Genomic DNA, 20,697 nt, shown 5'->3' with positions numbered 1-20,697 from the left:
AAGCACAAGCCCCCTCGGTCAAGGGGCAGCACCCTGGGATCACCAGCGATGCTCTTAAAACTGTGTCTATTACATCACGGGGCACGTCCGTCCCCGTCTGCTCCGACCGCCCACTACAGGGGCCACTAGGCGGCCGTGTTATGGAATTAACTCTCTAACCTCACGTCGGCAGCTGTCTGCTCCCTGTTCGTCCCCATGCGAACCGTCCACGCTGCAGGTATCTGTCGGCAGAGAGTATGCTAATGAAGCGCTCATTAGCATTTGTCGCGCTGTCATTCGCATATCTCTGCCGATGCGTCTTGCGCAAGAGGTTTTTGTGCAAAAACAAGCAGTGGAGACGGGTGCGTTTTGAGCAAAAATCCCCTTTTGCACAAGTTCCTGTATACCTCCTTTTTGGAGGCATAAGAGATCTTGCGCAAAAGGGGGGTTTGCATGGAACGGCCCTGTCTCCACTGCTTGTTTTTGTGCAAAAACCTCTTGCGCAAAAAGCACCGGCAGAGATATGCAAATTAGACATGACAAATGCTAGTGAGCGCTTCATTAGCATACTCCCTGCCATGTAGACGTAGCCTAAGAGTTTACCAAGAAACTCCTATTACAAAGATAATCCTTACGAATTAACTATGGGCAGCAGACACGTAATGCATCCCACATACCATTGCGAGGAAGGTATTTTACAGCTGAACATTTTCGGGAGATTTTGGGGATGCCTTTGAACTCTCAAAATAGGTTTTAAAGGGAGCACAAAATGTTGATTTCTAGAGCCCTTTGTTAGAGTGTAATTTATTCCGATAATTAAATATATGGCAGGCAAATATTGGGAACGATTCTGGCTTATTACCTTATATTCAGAGACTCCTCCGTTATTCCTTTTGCCTTCAAAACAGGTTGCAAAGAACAAAATCTAAACAGAGAGGAGAATATAAATCAATACGGCCTTTAGAATGATTACCTGGAAACGTCACCTATGTTTAATCCTGAAGGGCACCAAAATACTTTAGAATCGCAGGCCCCTACGTTCAGAGAAGCGCCTTGTGTCAATGGGACATGTGTTATGTGTGCGGCCAAGTAGGTGCTTACATGTTATCCTGGATAGGGATGGGCTGCAGGTTACGTGTGTCCTGAATCGGAGCCTTGAACTGATGCTCAGTCAAAGACGAGAAGCACTTCAGCCGTCAGTAAAATGCAGCTGCTTCTGGGATAGAACCTGGCTGCTGGTTAATTGCCAACGGCTGAACTATGCCGCATTTCAGGGTAGGTTTCCCCATGGGCGGTGGGAGAAGGCAGGGCTGGAGGAAACAACCCCCCAACCCCGCCCCTTCTGCCCAGGCCCCACTCCCCACAGGATCCAGGCCACCCGCCCCCCACCATAATGGAGAGGGAGAAGGGCATGTTTCCCTATCTAACTGAAACAACACGGTGAATTGAGACAAGGAGACTGGGTCGGAACCTGCAGTTGTTATTTAGACAGGTTCCACTGGGGCCTAGGCGTAGATTTTAAGGTCAAGAGGAATCATTATCCTCGGCTAGATTAGACGATCGTAATCACCAATCGAGGCTGCAGAATGTCACCCGGGAATTTCTGCATCATGAGCGTTTTGCCTCGGCAAGGACAGCCAAATGACACCCAGCGTTAGCACCAGAGCAGCAGTTCTGCCAGGCCACCGTGGCTAAATGGAAGCAGCTGCCAGAGAGCAATGAGCAAAGCATCCACGTGCTACTCTAGCGTCCACCCGGACGAGCGGTGGAAGCAAAGCCTCTTTGGCTAAACAAAAGCGCCGCTGTCTCAAAAGTCACGTCAGCTCTCCGCATGCCAACGATTCAAGGGAAAAGCCGGAGAAGCAAGCTCGTTACGTACCTAACGCCATTTCCAGTATTGGAAGTAAGAGGAAAACATAATAAGCATGCTCCAAAACCCATTACAGCTCAGCAAGGGGGAAATTGACATTGGCCGGGAGGAATTCTGTTTTGCTCATGTCGGTGGAACCAGGCAAAGGCCCAGGAGCTGCAATCGTAGAGAGTGAACCTGTGGGGTTGCTGTCTGGGAGACACGGATGGGAGGGCGTCTGCCCCGCACTGGCCCTACAAGAGTTAAAACCAGCCAGGAGAGGCTGAGGGGCAGGCAGCCACGTGAGGGCCCAGCTAGGGCTGTATCAATAGGGGCTCCTGGAGAGGAAGAGGAGCTGGGAAGCAGGAGGGGTCTGGCTGCTGGGGAAGCCACAGAGGTTTCCTGAGACAGAGCAGGGCTGGGGAAAGGCAGGCAGAGCTGGGGTACAGCTGCAGGGGGAGCAGAAGCTGCAGGGGGAGGGCCTGCAGTAACTCAGAAGACAGATAATGGAGGGTAAGACCCCGGTCAACAGGGGGCGCTCTGGGGCTGAAGAGCTAGTTCCCAAGGAGACCAGCAGGAGGCGCTGCAGCAGTGAGTCACGACCCTGTTACAGATGGCATGGCGGCACAGCCAGGCTGGAGCAACGGTTACCTCTTCAAGGCTTTGTTCCTGTCGCTGTTGTGGAAGACGAGAAATTTGGAGTAGCCGTTTTTGAAGAATATTTCCAAGGCGATCTCCTGTAAGGATAAACCATGTGCATGAAGACCCATGGAGCAAGGGCTGAGCATTGCAGAGAGAAACGTACCGTCGGCCCAGTGTGGCGGGGTTAGTAACGCGAAGGACCTGATTTTGTAACGAGCGCCGTGCGCGAGAAATGAGGAGAGCCAACTTTCACAGTATTCCCGGCCCAATAGGCAAGACCCAATGGGCCGGAAAGAGTTCAAGAAGCAAACCCCTTTGAGCTATCACCAGTTCAAATAGATCGCTTAGGCTACATCTACACTGCGGAGCTATTCTGGGACACCGGAAGTATCCTGAAATAGCTATTCCTCATCTTTTGAGCAAGCCCATTATCCCAAAATATAACGGGCGTGCTATTCCAACATCCCTGCAAACTTCATTCCACGAGGAGTAAGGGGTGTTTCGGAATAGCGCTCAATTTTGAAATTTGGTGCTGTGTAGACAGCGTCAAATTTCAAAATGAGCTATTTTGAAATTAACTCGAAATAAACTACGCAATTTGCATAGCTCAAATTGTGTGGTTTATTTTGCGCTCCGGGTGCAGTGTAGACACACCCTTCCTTATTTTATCTAACGCCAGTTCCAATATTAGAGTCTCCTGCTGGAGCTAGGGAGATTTTTTCATGTGCGCGAACACTAAATATATCAATGCATTTGGAGGGCAGGGGTCCCCAAAAGTATTCCTACAATCAGGTTGAATCTGGCTAGCAGTTTTGTCTGGGAAAAATAATTTCAAAACAAAATAGTCTGACAACCGAAACAGAAGGCGGTTCTGTTGAGAAATGTAGCTAGTTAAAACATCAGAGGAAAAACACCTTGAAAAGCAACCTGAAACTAAATGAAAAATGGACACAACATTCATTGCATGTCCAACAAAACGATTCGTTCCCATCTCTTTTTTCCTTCATTTTTTTTCCATTGTGACACACACAAAATAATAAAAAAACCCTGAAAAGAGTCACTTTCCATTCGAACCAAGCCTCCTTTTTTTTCATATTTGTGGGTTGTTCCCCAATCAGAAAAATCCATTATTCTCTGAGCTCTACTGGTGGTTTGGGTTCCCGAGCTGAAAAGTTGTTCCACAAGAGTTGGGCCAGTAGCACTGTCTTCTCCTTCTTTGGGGGTCTGCGGGAGCAGAGCACTCTTGAAAAGATGCCCACTTGTTCAGAAACTTAAACTAGGACTGGATTTGAAGTATCTGGTTTGGAAAATCTTGGCCCGAATTATAAGGGACACTTTTCCACGTCTTCTTCCCTGGCAATATTGGTTTAGTTCTTGCCGAACATCTGTCAGGGAGGATCTAGATGGTGCTTGGTCCTGCTGTGGGGGCAGGGGACCGGACTCGATGACCTCTCGAGGTCCCTTCCTGTTCTAGTGTTCTGTGCTTCTATGAATCAGACAGCTCAGTGATAGGGCTAGGAGGGACAGAAGTTTCCAGGACCCAGTGTTAGCGAAGCAGAAGTGGGGACAAGAGCAGAGCTGTGAGGATGGAGAAAGACCGTTCCTGAGAGGTTACAATTCAAGTAGTTCCTGGCAGAGATAATGATGGAGGGAACACAGGGGTCACCCCCCCCCCCCGCCCCGATTTGCTGCTTGGCTTGTATTGAGCACGCTCACTAGCACTGCTGAAGTGGGCTGCCCTGACTCTGTCCCCCACTATCGGCAGGCTCAGGTCATCTCTGGTCCCTGGTCACGTTGTACCAGTGTTCTGGCAGCGCTTGTCCAAACATGGCGGATGGACTCCTACCTGTAGGAGGAAGCGCATCGGGTGTATTTCCTTAATGTCGCGGTAGGCATACCGGGCACACGCCTGATCTCCCATGCCCGGGTCTTTGTGGCACATGTTGAAAATAAACGGATCGGTGATGCTGAAAGAGGCAAAAAGAGAAATGCACGTGAGGCAGACAAGACCTTGGCAACCAACACGCTGGCTGTGCGGGACGGCTCAGGCTTCACCCTATACTCTGCTGCCACCGCAGACTCTAGGAACACCCCCCGTCAACGCGCAAGCAGCTTCTACAGGCACATTTCTACGGAGCCTTGTGTCCCAGGACGGCTGTAATGAGAAGGTTCCAAACACCCTCAAGGCAATTTCCTACTGGATCCTGAAACAAAGAGGCAGCTAATGGAGCATGAAGGTGCGTTTGTGCATTTTAGGATACGCAGGCGGATGGAGAGCAACAGCCTCCTGTACACAATGGAGTCCAAGCGGCAGCAATACCAGGAGGCCAGTGAGAAAGGCTCTGCAGAGGCGGAGGTGGGAGGAGATGGGGGTTTGTATGAAGGGCAGTGCTGTCATATCTTTCACCCCATTGGGTAGCACCTTACTTCTCAGATTTTCCCATTGGCTTGAAAGGGTCTTCACACCCTACGGGTCCTAAAATCAGATCCAAAATGAAGGGTCCTGGCAGGTGTGGCTCAGGCTGTATTGCAACCAATGGTCCCTAATTGTTTCCCATCTATGTGCGGACTAAATTTTATGTGCACCAAGGCCTGTGCCGATGTGCACCACCCATGGGAACACATACTGCTGGCTGTGGGAGTTTTGCTAATCAGCTGGGCAGCATTTGAATCTCTCCTTAGTAGCCACCCAATGAACCCTGATCGCAGACCGGCTGCACACCCCTCCTGACACTCCTCCCCTCCTGCCCGGTGCTCTCTCTGCAACAGGCAGGTCTCACCGCGGAGGGTGAGCCTTCACTGGCAGCTGAGCTTTCAGGCCCCACAACAGCCCGGCCCATCTCTGCGGCTCTCTCAGGCCGTGCCTGGAGCTGCCTCCTGACCTGGGTGCTTCTCTACTGGACCGGAACCTCAGTCCCTCTGGCCCCTCGCTAATCCGTAGCAGCTGGGCGCTTTGGAGCGGGGTGGGGAGAAGCCCAGGGGCCCATACTCGGTGCTGTGATGCTCCCCGAAGCCACAGGGTTCCCCAAAGTGGGGCGTCTCCCGCAGGGCTCGGCCTGCAGGCGGGGCAGAGGGACTCACCTGGACAAGCAGTGCTTGGTGCAATAAACCTCGTCCACCTGGGACAGGACGAAGTGCTCGCCGAGGTAGAAGTGCTCTTTGCCAAAGAGGAGCACCCCTTCTGCTGCCAGGTGCCCTTGCACCAGCACCACCGAGGATCTGCACGTAACCTAGCCCGGAAAGAAGGGAGGGAGAGATGTAGCCAGGACTTGGCAATACCCTTTGCCTGTAGCGGACACGGTCTAGGTGCCGATCTGGCTGGAGCATCTGAGCACCTTGCAAACATTAATGAACTAGCGTCACGACCAATGTTCCCTCTCATTTTTCTGCCCATGTGCGGAATAAATTTTGTTGCATGCACCAAAGCATGTGTGAATGTGCACCACCCGTATAAACATACACTGTGGGCACTGTGCTAATCAGCTGGGCGGCACCTGAATCTCTCCTGGGCGGCCACCCAAGGGCTCAGTTTCCAGGAAACACTGCTCACAAAACCCCTGTGAGGTAAGGAAGTGCACCCTCTATGGTACAGAGGGGGAGCTAAGGCATACAGCAATGAAATGACTGGCCTGCAGTCACATGGGCATGTGCCACGAGTCTCGGAACCACTCTTAAGCCACGAGGCCACCAGCCCTTATACCTGGGGGTGGGGCTGGGGGAAGGCTGTTTATCTGCTGGCTAGGTGAGGCACACGCTGCATCACTACAAATCCTTCCCCCTCCGCCCCTCCATCCCTCCCTCCTAACCTAGTAGACCAACTTTGGGAAGCAGACAGGAGCCGAGTCTCTCTCCTGGGCATGGAGGTGCTGATGGCTGTGGCCTGGGCCACACTGGGGACACGTCTACACTAGGTAACTATTTCCAACCCCCCCACCTCGATTTTCTCACTCCCGAAATCACAAAACCGAACTAGCCTGTCCTCGCCATGGGGAAGCCTCGAAATGAGCCCAAGGCAGGCTCCCTTACGGCGGGCGCACGGGAGAGTCATTACTTCGCATGACGCCGGGGAGTCGTCATTTCGAAAGAGCGGCACCGGCGCGTCCACACGGCCGCAATTTCAAAAGAGCTAGTTTGGACCCAGCATTCCTTCCCGAGGAAAGCAGGCGTGCGGATTGCGAAATCAGCAGCCCGTTATTTCGAAAGGATGGGCGTGTGGATGCTCCACTTATTGATTCCACCGAAGGGGGATTATTTCGAAATAACGCCCTATGGAGACCAGGGGTGGGAGCTGTCGAGGCCAGTTCATTTCACTTGGGCCCAGGGGTGAAAGGAATTTACTTTTCTTACAGGCACTGTCCTATCGCAACCCGAGTCCCTGCCAGCTCTTTCAATAGCTTCCCATTGGCTTTTGCCGCAGCTCAGCCGGCTCTTGCCGGAGCAGCGCCCTGGGGTGCACCCGCCTAATTTCACCTCTGCTCAGCCCTCCAGATAGCCATCCTCAGATGAGTCACGGTGCCATCTGGCCCACCATGTGCAAGAGACGGAGGTTCGGCACTTCCCCAGATTTGGGGCCAGCTGATTTCAGCAGCCCTGGCCTGGAACCTGACCAAGACCCAGTGTGAATCCCTGAAGAATGCTGCCTCCCATGGCCCTGACATGCCCCTGTGGGCAACACGGGGTTAAAAACTAGCCTCCCCTGGAGATCGGCCACCATCAGCACCCTGTGAAGGCCGGGGACAGATCAGCCCCACAGACATGCCCGACTCCTCTAGTCCATCCAATACCTGTCATCCACGCTCAAATCCACTTCATTTAAACGCACCGCCCCCCTCCGGCCACACACATTTCCATGTTGTTAAAAATAAACCACGCTCGGGGCGGAGGTATTTATTCCCCAGTCTGAACAAGGAACACATTTAATTCCTGCTGCGTTACACAGATCTGACAACGAAGAGGTGTACCCACCGGGACATGCCTGTACCTACAGGGCCCCCATCTAATGAGGTACCAGCCAGCTTGAAATTAACATAGATTAAATAAACTTTCCCATTTTTTCCTAACAGAATCGAGTGCGCTGGTTGCTAGAATCATTAATCAATGATGCAAAGGTGACATAAAATAATTGAATGATTACCTTCTAAGGTATTGCCTAAAGCATATACAGATTGCTCTCTGCTCATTCAGACGCAGGAAAGGAATTAAAGCAGACACCATCAAGAGGCTAATGGTTTGCTGCTTTTTTTTTTAAGGATATTTTTACAAATAAAACATGTATTTGGTTTTAAATACTCCCCCCCTCCTACATCTAATGGACTCAGGGACCAGATTTTCAAAGGTGTTTCAGAAGAGCTGGCAAGGAACTGAAATTTCTGTGCCCTGGGAAAATTGGCGTTTCGATTTTTTTTCCGTTCCACACTGGAACAAAGAGCCAACCACTCCGGAGACAGGATGAAAGTCAATCCAAACTTTTCCGTGTCAACATTTGAAAATAAACGGTAACAGACGACACAGGCCTGCCTGCTTCAGCATCGAAACGCGAGGCTTCCAGCCCAAAACACGTTGAAGCAGGAGGTTTGGACGGCCTTGGTGTGGACCCTTCGTTTTAATGTGTAGCCCTGAACAAAACGCTGCTAAAATGGCCCCGCTCCTACACAACGTTTCCAGGTCCGGGGAAGGGCACTTTTCCTGCCACCAGCTCTTCCCGGCAGAAGCCTGAAGATGGAGATGGGTGCTGAGTGTGCACCCAATTCAATCAAAGTCCCAGCGATTTCAGTAGGACAGTCTGGCCTAGTGGGCGTCTCCCCTCAGCTAAACGTATAACGCAAACACTCACAAAACCATCAGAGTAACAAGCTCTCCATCCACACTCACCCACACACCCTCACACAATCCAGATCCCATCTTGCTCATTTTCCAAACGGCTCCCCCGCGCCCAGGCTGGTGGCCTGCGCTCCAAAGGCCAGCGACTCCAGAGACAGGGAGGAGAAGTCCAAGGCGAAGGGCTTCTCCTGCGAGCCGCTCGCCCTGCATGCCAGAGAACTGCATCGGAAGCACACCCACGGTGGCTGAGCTAGGAAGATCGTAGGACATTCATGGCCCTCCTAGCTCCAGGCACGGGGAAGCGGCTACTTCAATCCATACCATCTGTCTACTATGACAGGGAAGGAAATCGATTTGATCGTGTTTTTGGAGCAATGGCCACCAGTCTGAGGTTCATCCATGTCTGAGCCATCTCTGGGATCCACTCAAATTCATGGCGGCCGTGCGGTCACCCCAGGGGAGGGATGGCCCCATGCACACGGCTCGCCCCATAAGACAAGAGCCCTCGGAGTGCGCAGGCCACCAGTGGAACGGACGTTCAGTGCTGCTGGTTGCTGGGTTGCCACCGTGTTGCTCAGACGCGTTGGAACCGAGACTGCGGACACAGGGGGCATGCGGTCTGGCCTGGCTGGCTTCCTAAGCACGCTCAGTCCTGCTAGCAAGTACAACCACCTGCAAGACACATGGGCTACATCTAGACTCGCATGATTTTCCGCAAATGCTTTTAACGGAAAAGTTTTTCCGTTAAAAGCATTTGCGGAAAAGAGCGTCTAGATTAGCACGGATGCTTTTACGCAAAAGCATTTTTTGCGGAAAAGCGTCCGTGCCAATCCAGACGCGGTTTTGCACAAGGAAGCCCCGATCGCCATTTTCGCCAGCGGGGCTTTTTTGTGCAAAACAGTTTTTAGCTGTCTACACTGGCCCTCTTGTGCAAAAACATTTTCGGTAAAGGGCTTTTACCCGAATGGGAGCGTCAAAGCATTTGCGCAAGAAGCACTGATTTCGGACAGTAGAACGTCAGTGCTTTTGCGCAAAATCAAACGGCCAGTGTAGACAGCTGGCAAGATTTTCTGCAAAACGTGCCAGTCTAGACGCAGCCACGGAGTTGTGCCTGTCCCACCCTGTTCCAGGTCCCCCTCTCCTCTAGGACCACAGAAACCCGGAGCCGCCCTCTAGCCTTGCTTTTTGTGCCTAGATCCAGTCCAAGGAGCCCTTCCATTTCCCCTCTGGCCAGCTCCTTGACTTCACGCCCCTTAGCCACTCAGTAATAACCCTGGCCACGTCCCCTAGCTCAGCCACCCTTCCCCGTAAGTCTCACGGGGCTGCCATGCAGGGCGGTTGTGTAAGAGCCGGGGGCGGTGAGGAGCTCTGCAGAGATTCGGGGCCTAGGGAGGGTGAGTCCACGGGGCCCAATGCCTGGAGGGGCCACGCGGGGTGCCACGGACCTTGCCGCGCTGTTCCACTGTGAGATCCCTGCTCTCGAGGCTGTGCACCGTCAGCCCGGCCACCCCTGCTGTGGCGATGGGGTGCAGCCGCACCCGGCGCGTGGGGCGTGCGCGAGAGGAAAACAGAAGTGGGGGCCGCCAGAAATCTCTCTCTTCCGCCCTGGCTCAGGAGTGAGCAGCAGTGGTGGGAGCCTGCTCCACCCTCCTTGCAGTCAGCTTTTGCCAAGCACCCCCGAGGGATGGGTAGGAACATCCCTGCTGGCCTGTACCCACCCCCTCCTCTGGGCACCCTGGGGGGCCGGTGACCATGGGAGCCGTTTGGCAGGCCAGGAGATACAGCTTTCCCCTCTGGTCCCGGCCCATGGCAAATCCCTGCCCACCCGGGGCTAGGGGAGTGGGCATGCTGGGACTGCAGGCCGGGTCCCTCGCCCGCGGGGCGTCATGGCGCTGACTTGCAGGGCCGCGCCCGCAGAGACCTTGCCGCCGAGCGCACAGGGGGCCTGCGACGCTCCAGATCTCACGGCGGCTTCTCTGCCGGTGCCGCGCTCGCCCAACCGGGTCACACCGCACACGCGACGTGCTCTCCAGAGCCTGCAGCCCTGCGCTGGAGCAGGGGAACTCCTCGTTACCGTGCCGCCATGCCACAGGCAAGCCCGTTCCGCTGGCCTGTTCGGCGTGCCTGCGGCTCATTTGCGAGGCAGGACCAGGCGCGCTAAGTGAGCGCAGGACAGCCAACGTCACCTCCTACTGCTTTTTTCAATACTCTGTCAGCGTCACAACGCCGTGACGGCGACGGGAGGAACGTGGCTGGCACTTGTGACGGCTTCCCGCCGAGTTACAGACGCACACCCGCCTGCAGCCTCCGAAGGAGATTAGCACAATTCACGGAAAGTGGGTTTCTCGGTTTCATGGCCTGCTCCTGCTGCTGGGGGCAGGAAACATTTAACATGGCACCTCATTGGCTCTGGTACCTGCTGCGCAAATGGGACGAGGGGCCAGCGCATTGGAGAGACAGCATGTGACGTGTTTATTGAGAAAATGCCAAGAAAATCTATTGAATCGATCTATCTATCCCCATACACCCCCTCTATCTATCTATCTATCTATCTATCTATCTATCTATCTATCTATCACCATACACCCCCTCTATCTATCACCATACACCCCCTCTATCTATCTATCACCATATACCCCCTCTATCTATCACCATACACCCCCTCTATCTATCTATCTATCTATCTATCTATCTATCTATCACCATACACCCCCTCTATCTATCACCATACACCCCCTCTATCTATCTATCTATCACCATACACCCCCTCTATCTATCACCATACACCCCCTCTATCTATCACCATACACCCTCTCTATCTATTCATTCATCCCCATACATCCCCTCTATCTATCTATCTATCCATCCATCCATCCCCATACACCCCCTCTATCTATCTATCTATCTACATACACCCCCTCTATCTATCACCATACACCCTCTCTATCTATTCATTCATCCCCATACATCCCCTCTATCTATCCATTCAGCCCCATACACCCCCTCTATCTGTCTATCACCATACACCTTCTCTATCTATTCATCCATCCCCATACATCCCCTCTATCTATCCATCCATCCCCATACATCCCCTCTATCTATCCATTCAGCCCCATACACCCCCTCTATCTGTCTATCTATCTATCACCATACACCCTCTCTATCTATTCATCCATCCATCCATCCCCTCTATCTATCTATCTATCACCATACACCCCCTCTATCTATCCATCCATCCCCATACACCCCCTCTATCTATCTATCCATCCATCCCCATACACCCCCTCTATCTATCTATCCATTCATCCCCATACACCCCCTCTATCTATCTATCCATTCATCCCCATACACCCCCTCTATCTATCTATCCATCCATCCCCATACACCCCCCTCTATCTATCCATTCATCCCCATACACCCCCTCTATCTATCTATGGTATACTGCTCCTGGGTCCCCGAACGCCCATCTCCACCATGCCACGCCCCCTGCCCTTCCCGGTGTCTCAGGCGGTACCTTTTCACTCTCAACAAACTCCTGCAGGATCATTTGTCTTTCCACACACAGCTCCAAGAAGTCTTCTGAGTGGAAACTTTCATGGAGGGCAGGGAAGAATGTCAGCTGGTTACAATCCATCGCCCTTTCTGCTCCATTTAGCATCAGTTCTTCTACAGCAACGTAAAGGAGATCGCAGTTTTACTGGCAGCTGGATGCCACAAATTGCCACATTAGACTTTCACCCAATCTGTTCTGCCTGGGGAAGTGGCATTATTTATTTGCCCTCTCCCCCCGCACAAAAAAGCCCCATACTCCCAAATGGTTCACGTAGGCAAGAGAGATGTGAATTCTCTTAAGGGCTAAGGAAAGACAAACCAGGAATGGGACCCAACATTCCATCCAAACTCAAACGGAGCTCCAATAAGAGTTGAAACTGGCAAATATTGAACAAGCTTGTTGATTTCCATGTTTGTACTTGCTCTGGCTGATCCCAGAAATACTTACAAACAAATCAAACCCAGGATGCAACAGACTTTTGAGAGTACAGGTAGAACCTCTCTAGTCCGGCACTCTCTGGTCCGGCAACCTCTGTGGTCCGGCATGATTCTAGTTAGCCGGATGCCCACTTAGCATGGGTGGGGCCAAGTTTCCCGTGGTCCCATAAAGTTTGTTTACAGCCCCCAGTCCTGGCTCTCAGTGTTCTGTGCTGTAGCTCTAATTTACCCCTAGATGTCTTCTAACACCCCAGCAAGCAGTGGAAGGGCTGGTAATGCCGCTAGACAATATTGACCTCCCATGGTCCAGCAAATTCTCCAGTTCGGCACCGGTCAGGTCCCGAGGGTGCTGGACCAGGGAGGTTCAACCTGTACAGGCAGTGCTGTGCAGACATGGTACTCCCGTAGCTCATATCCTTTTCCCTGCCTTCACCTGCCTTCTCTATTTAGACTGTAGCTCCAACAGGCAGTGACTGGCACTCTGTACAGCCCCTAGCATGGAGGGCCCCGTTCTCACTTGGTACCTAGTCCTGACCAAGACAAACACGTTTAATAACAGTTTCACTAACCTACACGAGAGGTTGCCCCAGAGCAGCGACATGGGAGGCTGAACCCCCCAGTGCTAGCTGAAATGTGTCAAGCCAAAAGCGTATCTACCCACAAAGGGCCTTTCTTCCCAAAATGAAATGTTTGGTGACAACAACTATGTTGATTTCTCCCCACTGACTGAAGGACCAAGACTTGAGGAAAGAAAAATGTGGAAAAAATGTCGACAGTTTAGAAACCAATGGGAAAAAATGGCTCCGTTTGGAACCCAGGGAACCAGGCTCAGCTTCGAAATTTCAGAAATGTTCAGGATTTTTAGCCCCATTTTTGGCCCAGCTCTTTGAAAGGCACAATCGCCTGTCACCATTCCCTGAGCCGACGAGTGCCCTGCTTGTTCCTGTCAATTTCAGTGAATTCAAGCATAAATTCGACACTTTACACTCAAGTTTGAATAAAGACGCTAATTATCTTACCCATTACAAAGATAGCTTCCCCAATTATCACCTCTAATATAATTAGCTCACAGACATTTACCTCCCCCCCCCCCCATTCCCCTTCTGTTCTGAAATTTGATTTGTCCTTTTCATATGTGTTCATTTTTTTAAATTGTATCCTTTGGTATATATGGTTGTGCCAATTTTCTTCCACTATTTGATCTGAGGAAGTGGGTCTGGCCCACGAAAGCTCATCCCCTAATAAACCATCTTGTTAGTCTTTAAAGTGCTACATAGTCCTGTTTTTTCTTAAAGGCAAGGGTTTCTGGACCTCTCAGTGGGGCACTTAAATGTTTAAGAACGTAAGAATGACCAAAGGTCCATCCAGTTCAGTACCCTGTCTGCCGACAGTGGCCAATGCCAGGTGTCCCAGAGGGAGTGAACCGAACAGGTAATGATCAAGCGATCTCTCTCCTGCCATCCATCTCCACCCTCTGACAAACAGAGTCTAGGGACACCATTCCTTACCCATCCTGGCTAATAGCCATTTTATGGACTTAACCTCCATGAATGTATCTAGTTCTCTTTTAAACCCTGTTATAGTCCTAGCGTTCACAACCTCCTCAGGCAAGGAGTTCCATAGATTAACTATGCGCTGTGTGAAGAAGAACTTCCTTTTATTTGATTTTATGGTAGGTTTTTGGCATCTACTTTCTCCCAGTGATCGCAAGGCAGGATCGAAATCAGCCTCTGGTTAAGTGCTACATAGAGAAATATCTTCTATTTTACCCTAAACTAGACTCGCCACCATGTTATAATTCCTGGGCCAAATTCAGACTTGGAGTCGCATCTGCTTATGTCAGATCAAACATCGTACATTGATCCGTAAAGGAAAATGAGCAGTTATACCTTGATTTTCCTCTTGAACGGGGGTAGATCCATGCCTGTTTGCTGAGTGATCCTGGAAAGAAAACTGGTGTCACTAGAATGGAAATACCCCCTGATGCTAAGCTACGGCACAAAGTGCATATTCAGAGCCAAGCTGCAAATACTGAAGGTTAAGTCCTTTTGTCTCCTGCTAATAGGGACTGGCACCCAAATGCGACAGGGATGGGCAGTATCATTAAGCAAGATACAATAGGCTGGCTGGACTCCTGGCTCAGACTGCTCTAATTCCACAAGCAAGGTACGTTTGCTCACTGGCCAATTCCGGCAGGACTGTCGAACTGATGGACGGAAGCCTATGGTGGCCGATGAACCTTCCCCACCTCGGACTTCAGAACACACAACGCCACCAGGAGGGGGCGCTGCAGTTCTGGGATACGGCAGATAGAGAGAAAGCCCATCTATTTGTGAGATCTCACTAGCCAGGACGAGCAAACCGAAATCATTCCACCGCTGCTAACCATGCAGCAGCCTTTGTGGACTTGCTTGAATCATGGAATCGTAGAACACCAGAACCGGAAGGGACCTCGAGAGGTCATCGAGTCCAGTCCCCCGCCCTCCCAGCAGGACCAAGCACCATCCGGATCATAGCTAATTTCAATGGGTTTTCAAAATGAAGAGGAATGGCCTCTGTCTAGACTTGAAAGTGAGGGACCCCAACGGTGGGCGGAGTCAAACCTGCCCCGCCCCCTCACAGGAAGTACCCAGGACAGGAAGTATAAACCCTGCTTCCTGATTTGCCCTGTCCCCAGAGGGTCTGAGCATAAGCTGTGTGCTTGCTGGCTGCCTTAGCCTAGAAGCTGAGACTAATGCACGCTTTCTGCTTGGCCCCCATCCCAAAAGCTTCAGGCTCAGCTTCAGTGGCTGGACTCTTACTGGCTTCCCGTCCCAGCCAAGAGGGTACGGGCTTGCTCACTGCTTCGCCCGCCTAGGGTGTGCGAGGACTAGACTGTTCCTGCTGGGTCAGCCCTGCTAGGGGGTTACTAAATTACAGACTGTGCGTGGCTTCACCCCGCTGCATGCGAGCTCAGTGACTTTTGGGCAGGGGTATAACTTGGGGGAAGAGGGTTAGAAAGCCACAAGCATGAGATGCTATTCATGGGCTGTTCCGGAGAGAAAGGAAGGAGGACAGAGAATTTGCACCCCCCTCCAATAACTTGTTACCTCACTCCTCATTCGCATCACTGTCCCGTGGGCCCGCTCGCACCGAATCCTCTTCCGCATGCGGGCCGGCCCTTCGTACCCATCGAGCACCCAGCGTGGGGCTGACTGCCCCAGTCCGGCTCCCCACGGGCCCCCCCTGGTGAACAGCTGCTCCTCCAGCCTGGCCCAGTCTTTCGCCGCTTTGCTGTAGCCACACTGCAGCATCTGTAGGGGAGAGACTCATGTCATGCCGCCACGCCCTGCTAGTCCCAAAGCACCCACACCTGGTCCGGCTCGGCAATCTCCGTGGATCTCGGGTGCCTGAGATGCTGGGACTATTTGTGAGCGGTGACACAGTGACCTTTCTAACCGCCTTTGCACATCCCGAGCTGGAATGCCAGCCATCATAAAACCATGGGCTGGCTTCTTTGCCCCCACATCTCCCACTGCCTTCCAAGAAGCGTGAGGGTGCCTAACTCCCCCGACGTCCCCTTTGAACGCCCGAGCACAAAGTGTGGTTCTAAAGCAGGGGTTCCCAAACTTTTCGGCATCACGCCCCCTTTTTGATTTTTGGGAAACCCTCAAGCCGCCTCCCTCCCCCAGCAGCAAAATTTGTTGAGAAAAAAAAAAAAAAAAAAGGAACTGACCAGAGCCGAAAAACAAAAATAGCAAAACTTGGGGGGGGACTGATGGGGGAGGAGGGGTTGGGTTGCCTTGTGCCCCCCTGGAATTTCTTCACGCCCCCCAGTTTGGGAACCCATGTTCTAAAGCGACTGCACTCCGAGGACCTCCATCCACTCGTAAAGTCCTACTCGAGTGAGTCTTAATATTGGCACTCTTGGACATACATCCAAATGCAACACTCCACAGCACAGCAATTCTCAGCCGCGGGCACGTAACACTCCAAGACACAAAGCCCCCAGGGATCAGAGGAAACACAAAACTCATTCCCGATGAAATTACAGATCTTGATACCATTTGAAACGAACGTCCGAAGACGTGGGTTTTGCCCACGAAATCTCACGGTACTATATCTATCTAGTTTTGTTAGTCTCTCAGGTGCCACAGGACTGCGCGTATGTGTCTCCCATGACGGTTACGGTTGATGTTCCCCCAAACCACCGGCAGGATCTATTCACTCAGTCCACGTCTACACTGCAGGCAGCTATTTTGAAATAATGTTGAAATACTGTCAGGCTGGAGGATTTCTTATTCCGACTCCTGTAACCCGCATAGTACGAGGAGTAAGGGAAGTAGGAGGAAGAGTGCTCTATTTTGAAATAAGTGCTGTGTAGATAGCGCCAAAACTCGACATACGTTATTTTGAAATAAACGACGCAACTGACGTCACTCGATTTGCGTCGTTTACTCCGAGTTAAGCCCTGCTGTGTAGACTCACCCTTACGCACATTCTGAATGTCTCATCGGAAATAGCGGGAAACCTTTTGCATTGTGGCCTTGCTTTTCAGTATGCCTGAGGTTCAGGGTGGTTTTTAACTACCATTCTGAAGGGGAGATGGGATTAGAAATCCAGGGGGATCAAGCGCTTATTCATCTCTGATGAGCCAATCAGGAATCACAAATTTGCATATGGCATTTAACGGGTTGGAAGGCCGAGTTCCACCATGACATCATGGCATTGTGAGCTCTTCTGTCCCATACCTGCACGTGATCTTTGTACAACGATGCATACAGCTCCTGCCCGCTCCTTCGGTACTTTTCCATACACGACACAAAGCCCTGGAGGAAACAAAGAAAACGTTGCAATGCTGAATAACGGGCATTACAGGCAGAGTTGCTGTGGTGGGTCAAAAGCATTTGAGGCTCTGTGACAGCAGGGGGGTGGGAATTTTGGGAGCTCTCCATTGACCACAGTGATGAGGTGAGGACAGGAGCTCTGTTTAGAGCCCAGGAGAGATAGCTACAGCTGCAGAGCAATGAAAAGACCCCTGAAAGGGCGCTAAATATATCCATGAATTCCACACCGGTGTTAGTACTGGAATTATTTTAATAAGTAGCAGGTTTCAAACAAACAAAAGGACGTACTACTTCCCACCACGCACTGTCTACCTGTGGAACTCCTTGCCAGAGGATGTTGAGAAGGCCAGGACTTTAACAGGGTCCAAAAAAGAACTAGATACATTCATGGAGGACAGGTTGGGTAGGAATGGGGTGCCCTTAGCCGCTTGTTTATCAGAGGCTGGAAATTGATGAGGGAAAGGATCAAGGGTGCAAATTTAGTAATATTTTTCCTATTCCTGCAGCTGAGAAACCCGGGCTGAGGTCAAGGCCCCAGCGTGCCAGGTCAGTGGTGGGTGACAACTGGCCCGCAGGTTGGACAGAATTCACCAGGGTTAGTGGAGGGTGGGGGTCACCGCCACTTTATTTACTTGCATCTCCGCTGGTATGGCCACTGGAAGCTCCCATTGGCCACAAATTGCTGTTCCCGGCCAATGGGAGCTGCGGGAAGCGATGTCCCGGTCCGCACCGCTTCCCGTTGGATGGGAACAGCGATCTGCAGCCAATGGGAGCTTCACACTGCTGTCCCTGCGGAGATGCAGGTAAATAAAGCAGCAGTGGCCCATCAGGAGCTAAGCAGGGTGAACCGCCTCTGGCTTACCGCCCACCCCCGTGCTAGGCGCTGTACAGCCACCCGTAAGAGACCGTTTCTGCCCCAAAGAGCTTACAATCTAAATAGAGGGGACAGACAAGGGAAGGAGTATCATGCCCACTTTGCAGTTTAAAGAGTAACAGTTTGGAGCACGCCTAAGTGATTTAGGAGCCTCCATCTATTGTCAAAGGTGATGTAGGCAAGCAGGAGCCCAACTCTCATTGAAAGTCAATAGGACTCAAACTCCTAAGTCATTTGGGTGCTTTTGAGAATTTAACTCTACCAGTGTGACGAGACTGCCCTGGAAAGCAGCCAGTCCTCAGAGGGTGGGTGCGTGTACACACACACACACACACACACACACACACACACACACACACGTCTCTTGAGCAGAGAGAGGCCGCTGCTTGAAAATGGTCCCAGCTGCCCCCCTGCTCTAACCACTAGATGTCACTACCTCTCTTTTGGCGTGAGATGCTCACTGGCTTTAACACCTTCCAAGCTGGAAGCTCTTTGGGGCAGGGACCGCCTTTTGGTTCTGTGGGCAGCTCCTGGCACTAAGGTGTCCAGATCTGGGGCTCTTAGACACCTCCAAGATCCCAGAGGTGCAGGGCCAGGTAATACTGCACAGGTGGTGCTAAGGGGGGTTCCTTTCAGCCATCTACAAATAAACCATTGACAGGAAGAAGCAACCACTACCACGCCAAGCCAGCCCAGCGGACCCCAGACACCGTGCTCTTTCTGGGGCCTGGGAGACCAGCTTGCTGGGAGCCCAGGCACAGAGCCGAGCGGGCGGCTCCCGGCCCTTCCCATCCTAACGCCACGGATCAGCCGGGTAACCTTTAAATGCAGGGACTCGGCGATTCCTCACCGCAAACTGCCTCACTGCGGCGGGAGCCGGACTGTAATTGAGTTAACGCGCGAGGCTTCCGTGGTGCCGACTGCTACTGGCAGAGAACCAGCTCCGGCCCCCCGCCGCAAAGCCCCATTTAGTGGCGTTTCCCAGCAGGAAGCTCTGGTTTACACAGATGGAGGCCATTACATTTTGTTTGTGGGAAGCATCATTAAGCCTGTAATCACAGTGGCAGCCTCGCGGAGCTGTTCCATACATGCCCAGAGCACGCCCATAAACACTGACCTAGATGGCAATCGCTTTGCCGCGCTGGCCAGCGGGGCCCTGGGTCAAAGAGGAGCTCAGGTCTGAGCTTTCCAGGAATACGGCAAGAGCCCCCTGGATCGGACCCTAACTCTTTCTGCACCAGCGACTGCCCGAGCCCCCCGGGATTCCGTTCAGGGCTCCGACCGCGGCCTCAAAGCCGGCCGGGTTGGGCATCTCAGCGACACTCTACCGTCTGCAGGGTTTGGGTCCGCTCTGGCGGGATCTGTAGAGCCGACCCTGAGGGAAGAATGTTTTCCTTGGGCAAACACTTTGGGCTAGCTGGAAAGCGGTACGCTCTAGTCCTCCTCGACCACACGCCCTAGTGTGGAGGAAACCCCGGAGGATCCCCCCCACCCCCCGACCGGCGCCTGGGCACAAAATCAGAGGAAGAGAGAAGAACGAGGAGGGCATTGGGCGGGACGCACCTGCGATGCACCTGGCAGAAGAGGGGGCAAACGCCAGGTCTGCCCCAGAGGTGGAGGAAGTCAGGGATTCTGTGACTTTCTGCAGCCCAGTGACTTCAACAGCAGCCTGTGTGGCTGACCCCAAGGCTGGGCCAAGGGGCTAGTGAAATCAACTGCGGCTAATGCAGCCCCACAGGCAGCTACACCCGCCTCTGCTGAAGCAGCCCCGGGGCCAGCCACACTGGCTGCTGCTCAGGCAGCGCATGGTAGCAGGCCCTGAGGACTGGCTGAACAGCGGTTGGTGCCATCGGCCCCAGGGACTGCCCAAGCAATGGTCCTCAGGGCAGAATTCTATTTGGACTGGGGGTAGACTGGCTTGTGGGAAGCACAGAGGTGACAGGAGGCAGGTGCACCCCGGTGCGCAGCTCCGGCAAGAGCCGGCTGAGCTGCAGCAAAAGCCGGCAGGGGGCTCCTGAGAGAGCTGGCAGGGACCCGGGTTGCGATAGGACAGCGCCCGTCAGAAATGTTAAGTCCCTTTCACCACTGGCAGAAGCAACGCATCAGCGGTAGGCCCAGAGCCATGGCTAGGGCCGAGGGAGCATAAGCATTTCCGTTCTAAGGCCCCGGAATTCAGGAAAGCACGGTACCTGGGAGTTTAGACTCCGTCCTTCCAGTATTAAGGGCGTCAGAGCTTTCCTGGTGGGGTTTCCTACCGAATTCACAGTCCATTTTGGTCAATTTCACCTATGATTTTCAACCTGGTCAATGTCATGATTTTAGCTATTTCAATCTGAAGTGCCATGGTCTTGTAATTGAAGGGGGCCTGGCCCCACATGGAGTTGTGTGGGGGTCACAAAGCTATTATCCGGGGGCTGTGGTACTGCTGCCTTTCCTTCTGCATGGCTGCTGGTGGTAGTTATGCTTTCAGAGCTGGGCACCCAGGCAACTTGACAGCCGCGGCTGTCCGGTTCCCCAGCTCCGAAGGCAGCAATGCAGAAGGAAGGGTGGCAATACCATGACCCCCCCCTAAAATAACCTTATGACCCTCCTGAAACTCCAGGACCCCCAATTTGAGAACTGCTGGTCTCCCCCTTGAAATCTGTATAGGGCACAGGGTAAGAGGACACTAGATTTTATGGTCCGTGATGTATTTTATGGCAGGGAAATTTGGTAGG

General features: G+C 52.5%; 1 protein-coding gene across 4 annotated transcripts in view; it reads right to left on the bottom strand.

The window, feature by feature from the left end:
- The window catches only part of WDFY4 (WDFY family member 4), a 187,578-nt gene that overhangs the window by 50,366 nt on the left and 116,515 nt on the right, over positions 1 to 20,697 (bottom strand). For all 4 annotated transcript variants that reach the window (XM_075934641.2, XM_075934642.2, XM_089780037.1 and 1 more), the window contains 8 exons: positions 17,011 to 17,088; positions 15,370 to 15,573; positions 14,170 to 14,221; positions 11,805 to 11,956; positions 5,552 to 5,700; positions 4,317 to 4,437; positions 2,480 to 2,565; positions 842 to 904 (listed from right to left, as the gene is read on the bottom strand). In XM_075934641.2, coding sequence (XP_075790756.2) covers positions 842 to 904; positions 2,480 to 2,565; positions 4,317 to 4,437; positions 5,552 to 5,700; positions 11,805 to 11,956; positions 14,170 to 14,221; positions 15,370 to 15,573; positions 17,011 to 17,088 — 905 coding nt within the window. The remainder of the gene's footprint in view (positions 1 to 841; positions 905 to 2,479; positions 2,566 to 4,316; positions 4,438 to 5,551; positions 5,701 to 11,804; positions 11,957 to 14,169; positions 14,222 to 15,369; positions 15,574 to 17,010; positions 17,089 to 20,697) is intronic.

Source organism: Pelodiscus sinensis, chromosome 8, assembly GCF_052426305.1.
Source record: "Pelodiscus sinensis isolate ZL-2025 chromosome 8, ASM5242630v1, whole genome shotgun sequence".
In the NCBI taxonomy this organism is placed as follows: domain Eukaryota; kingdom Metazoa; phylum Chordata; order Testudines; family Trionychidae; genus Pelodiscus; species Pelodiscus sinensis.
The sequence above is the reverse complement of the archived record's forward strand: the minus strand, read 5'-3'. Positions and strand labels throughout refer to the sequence as shown.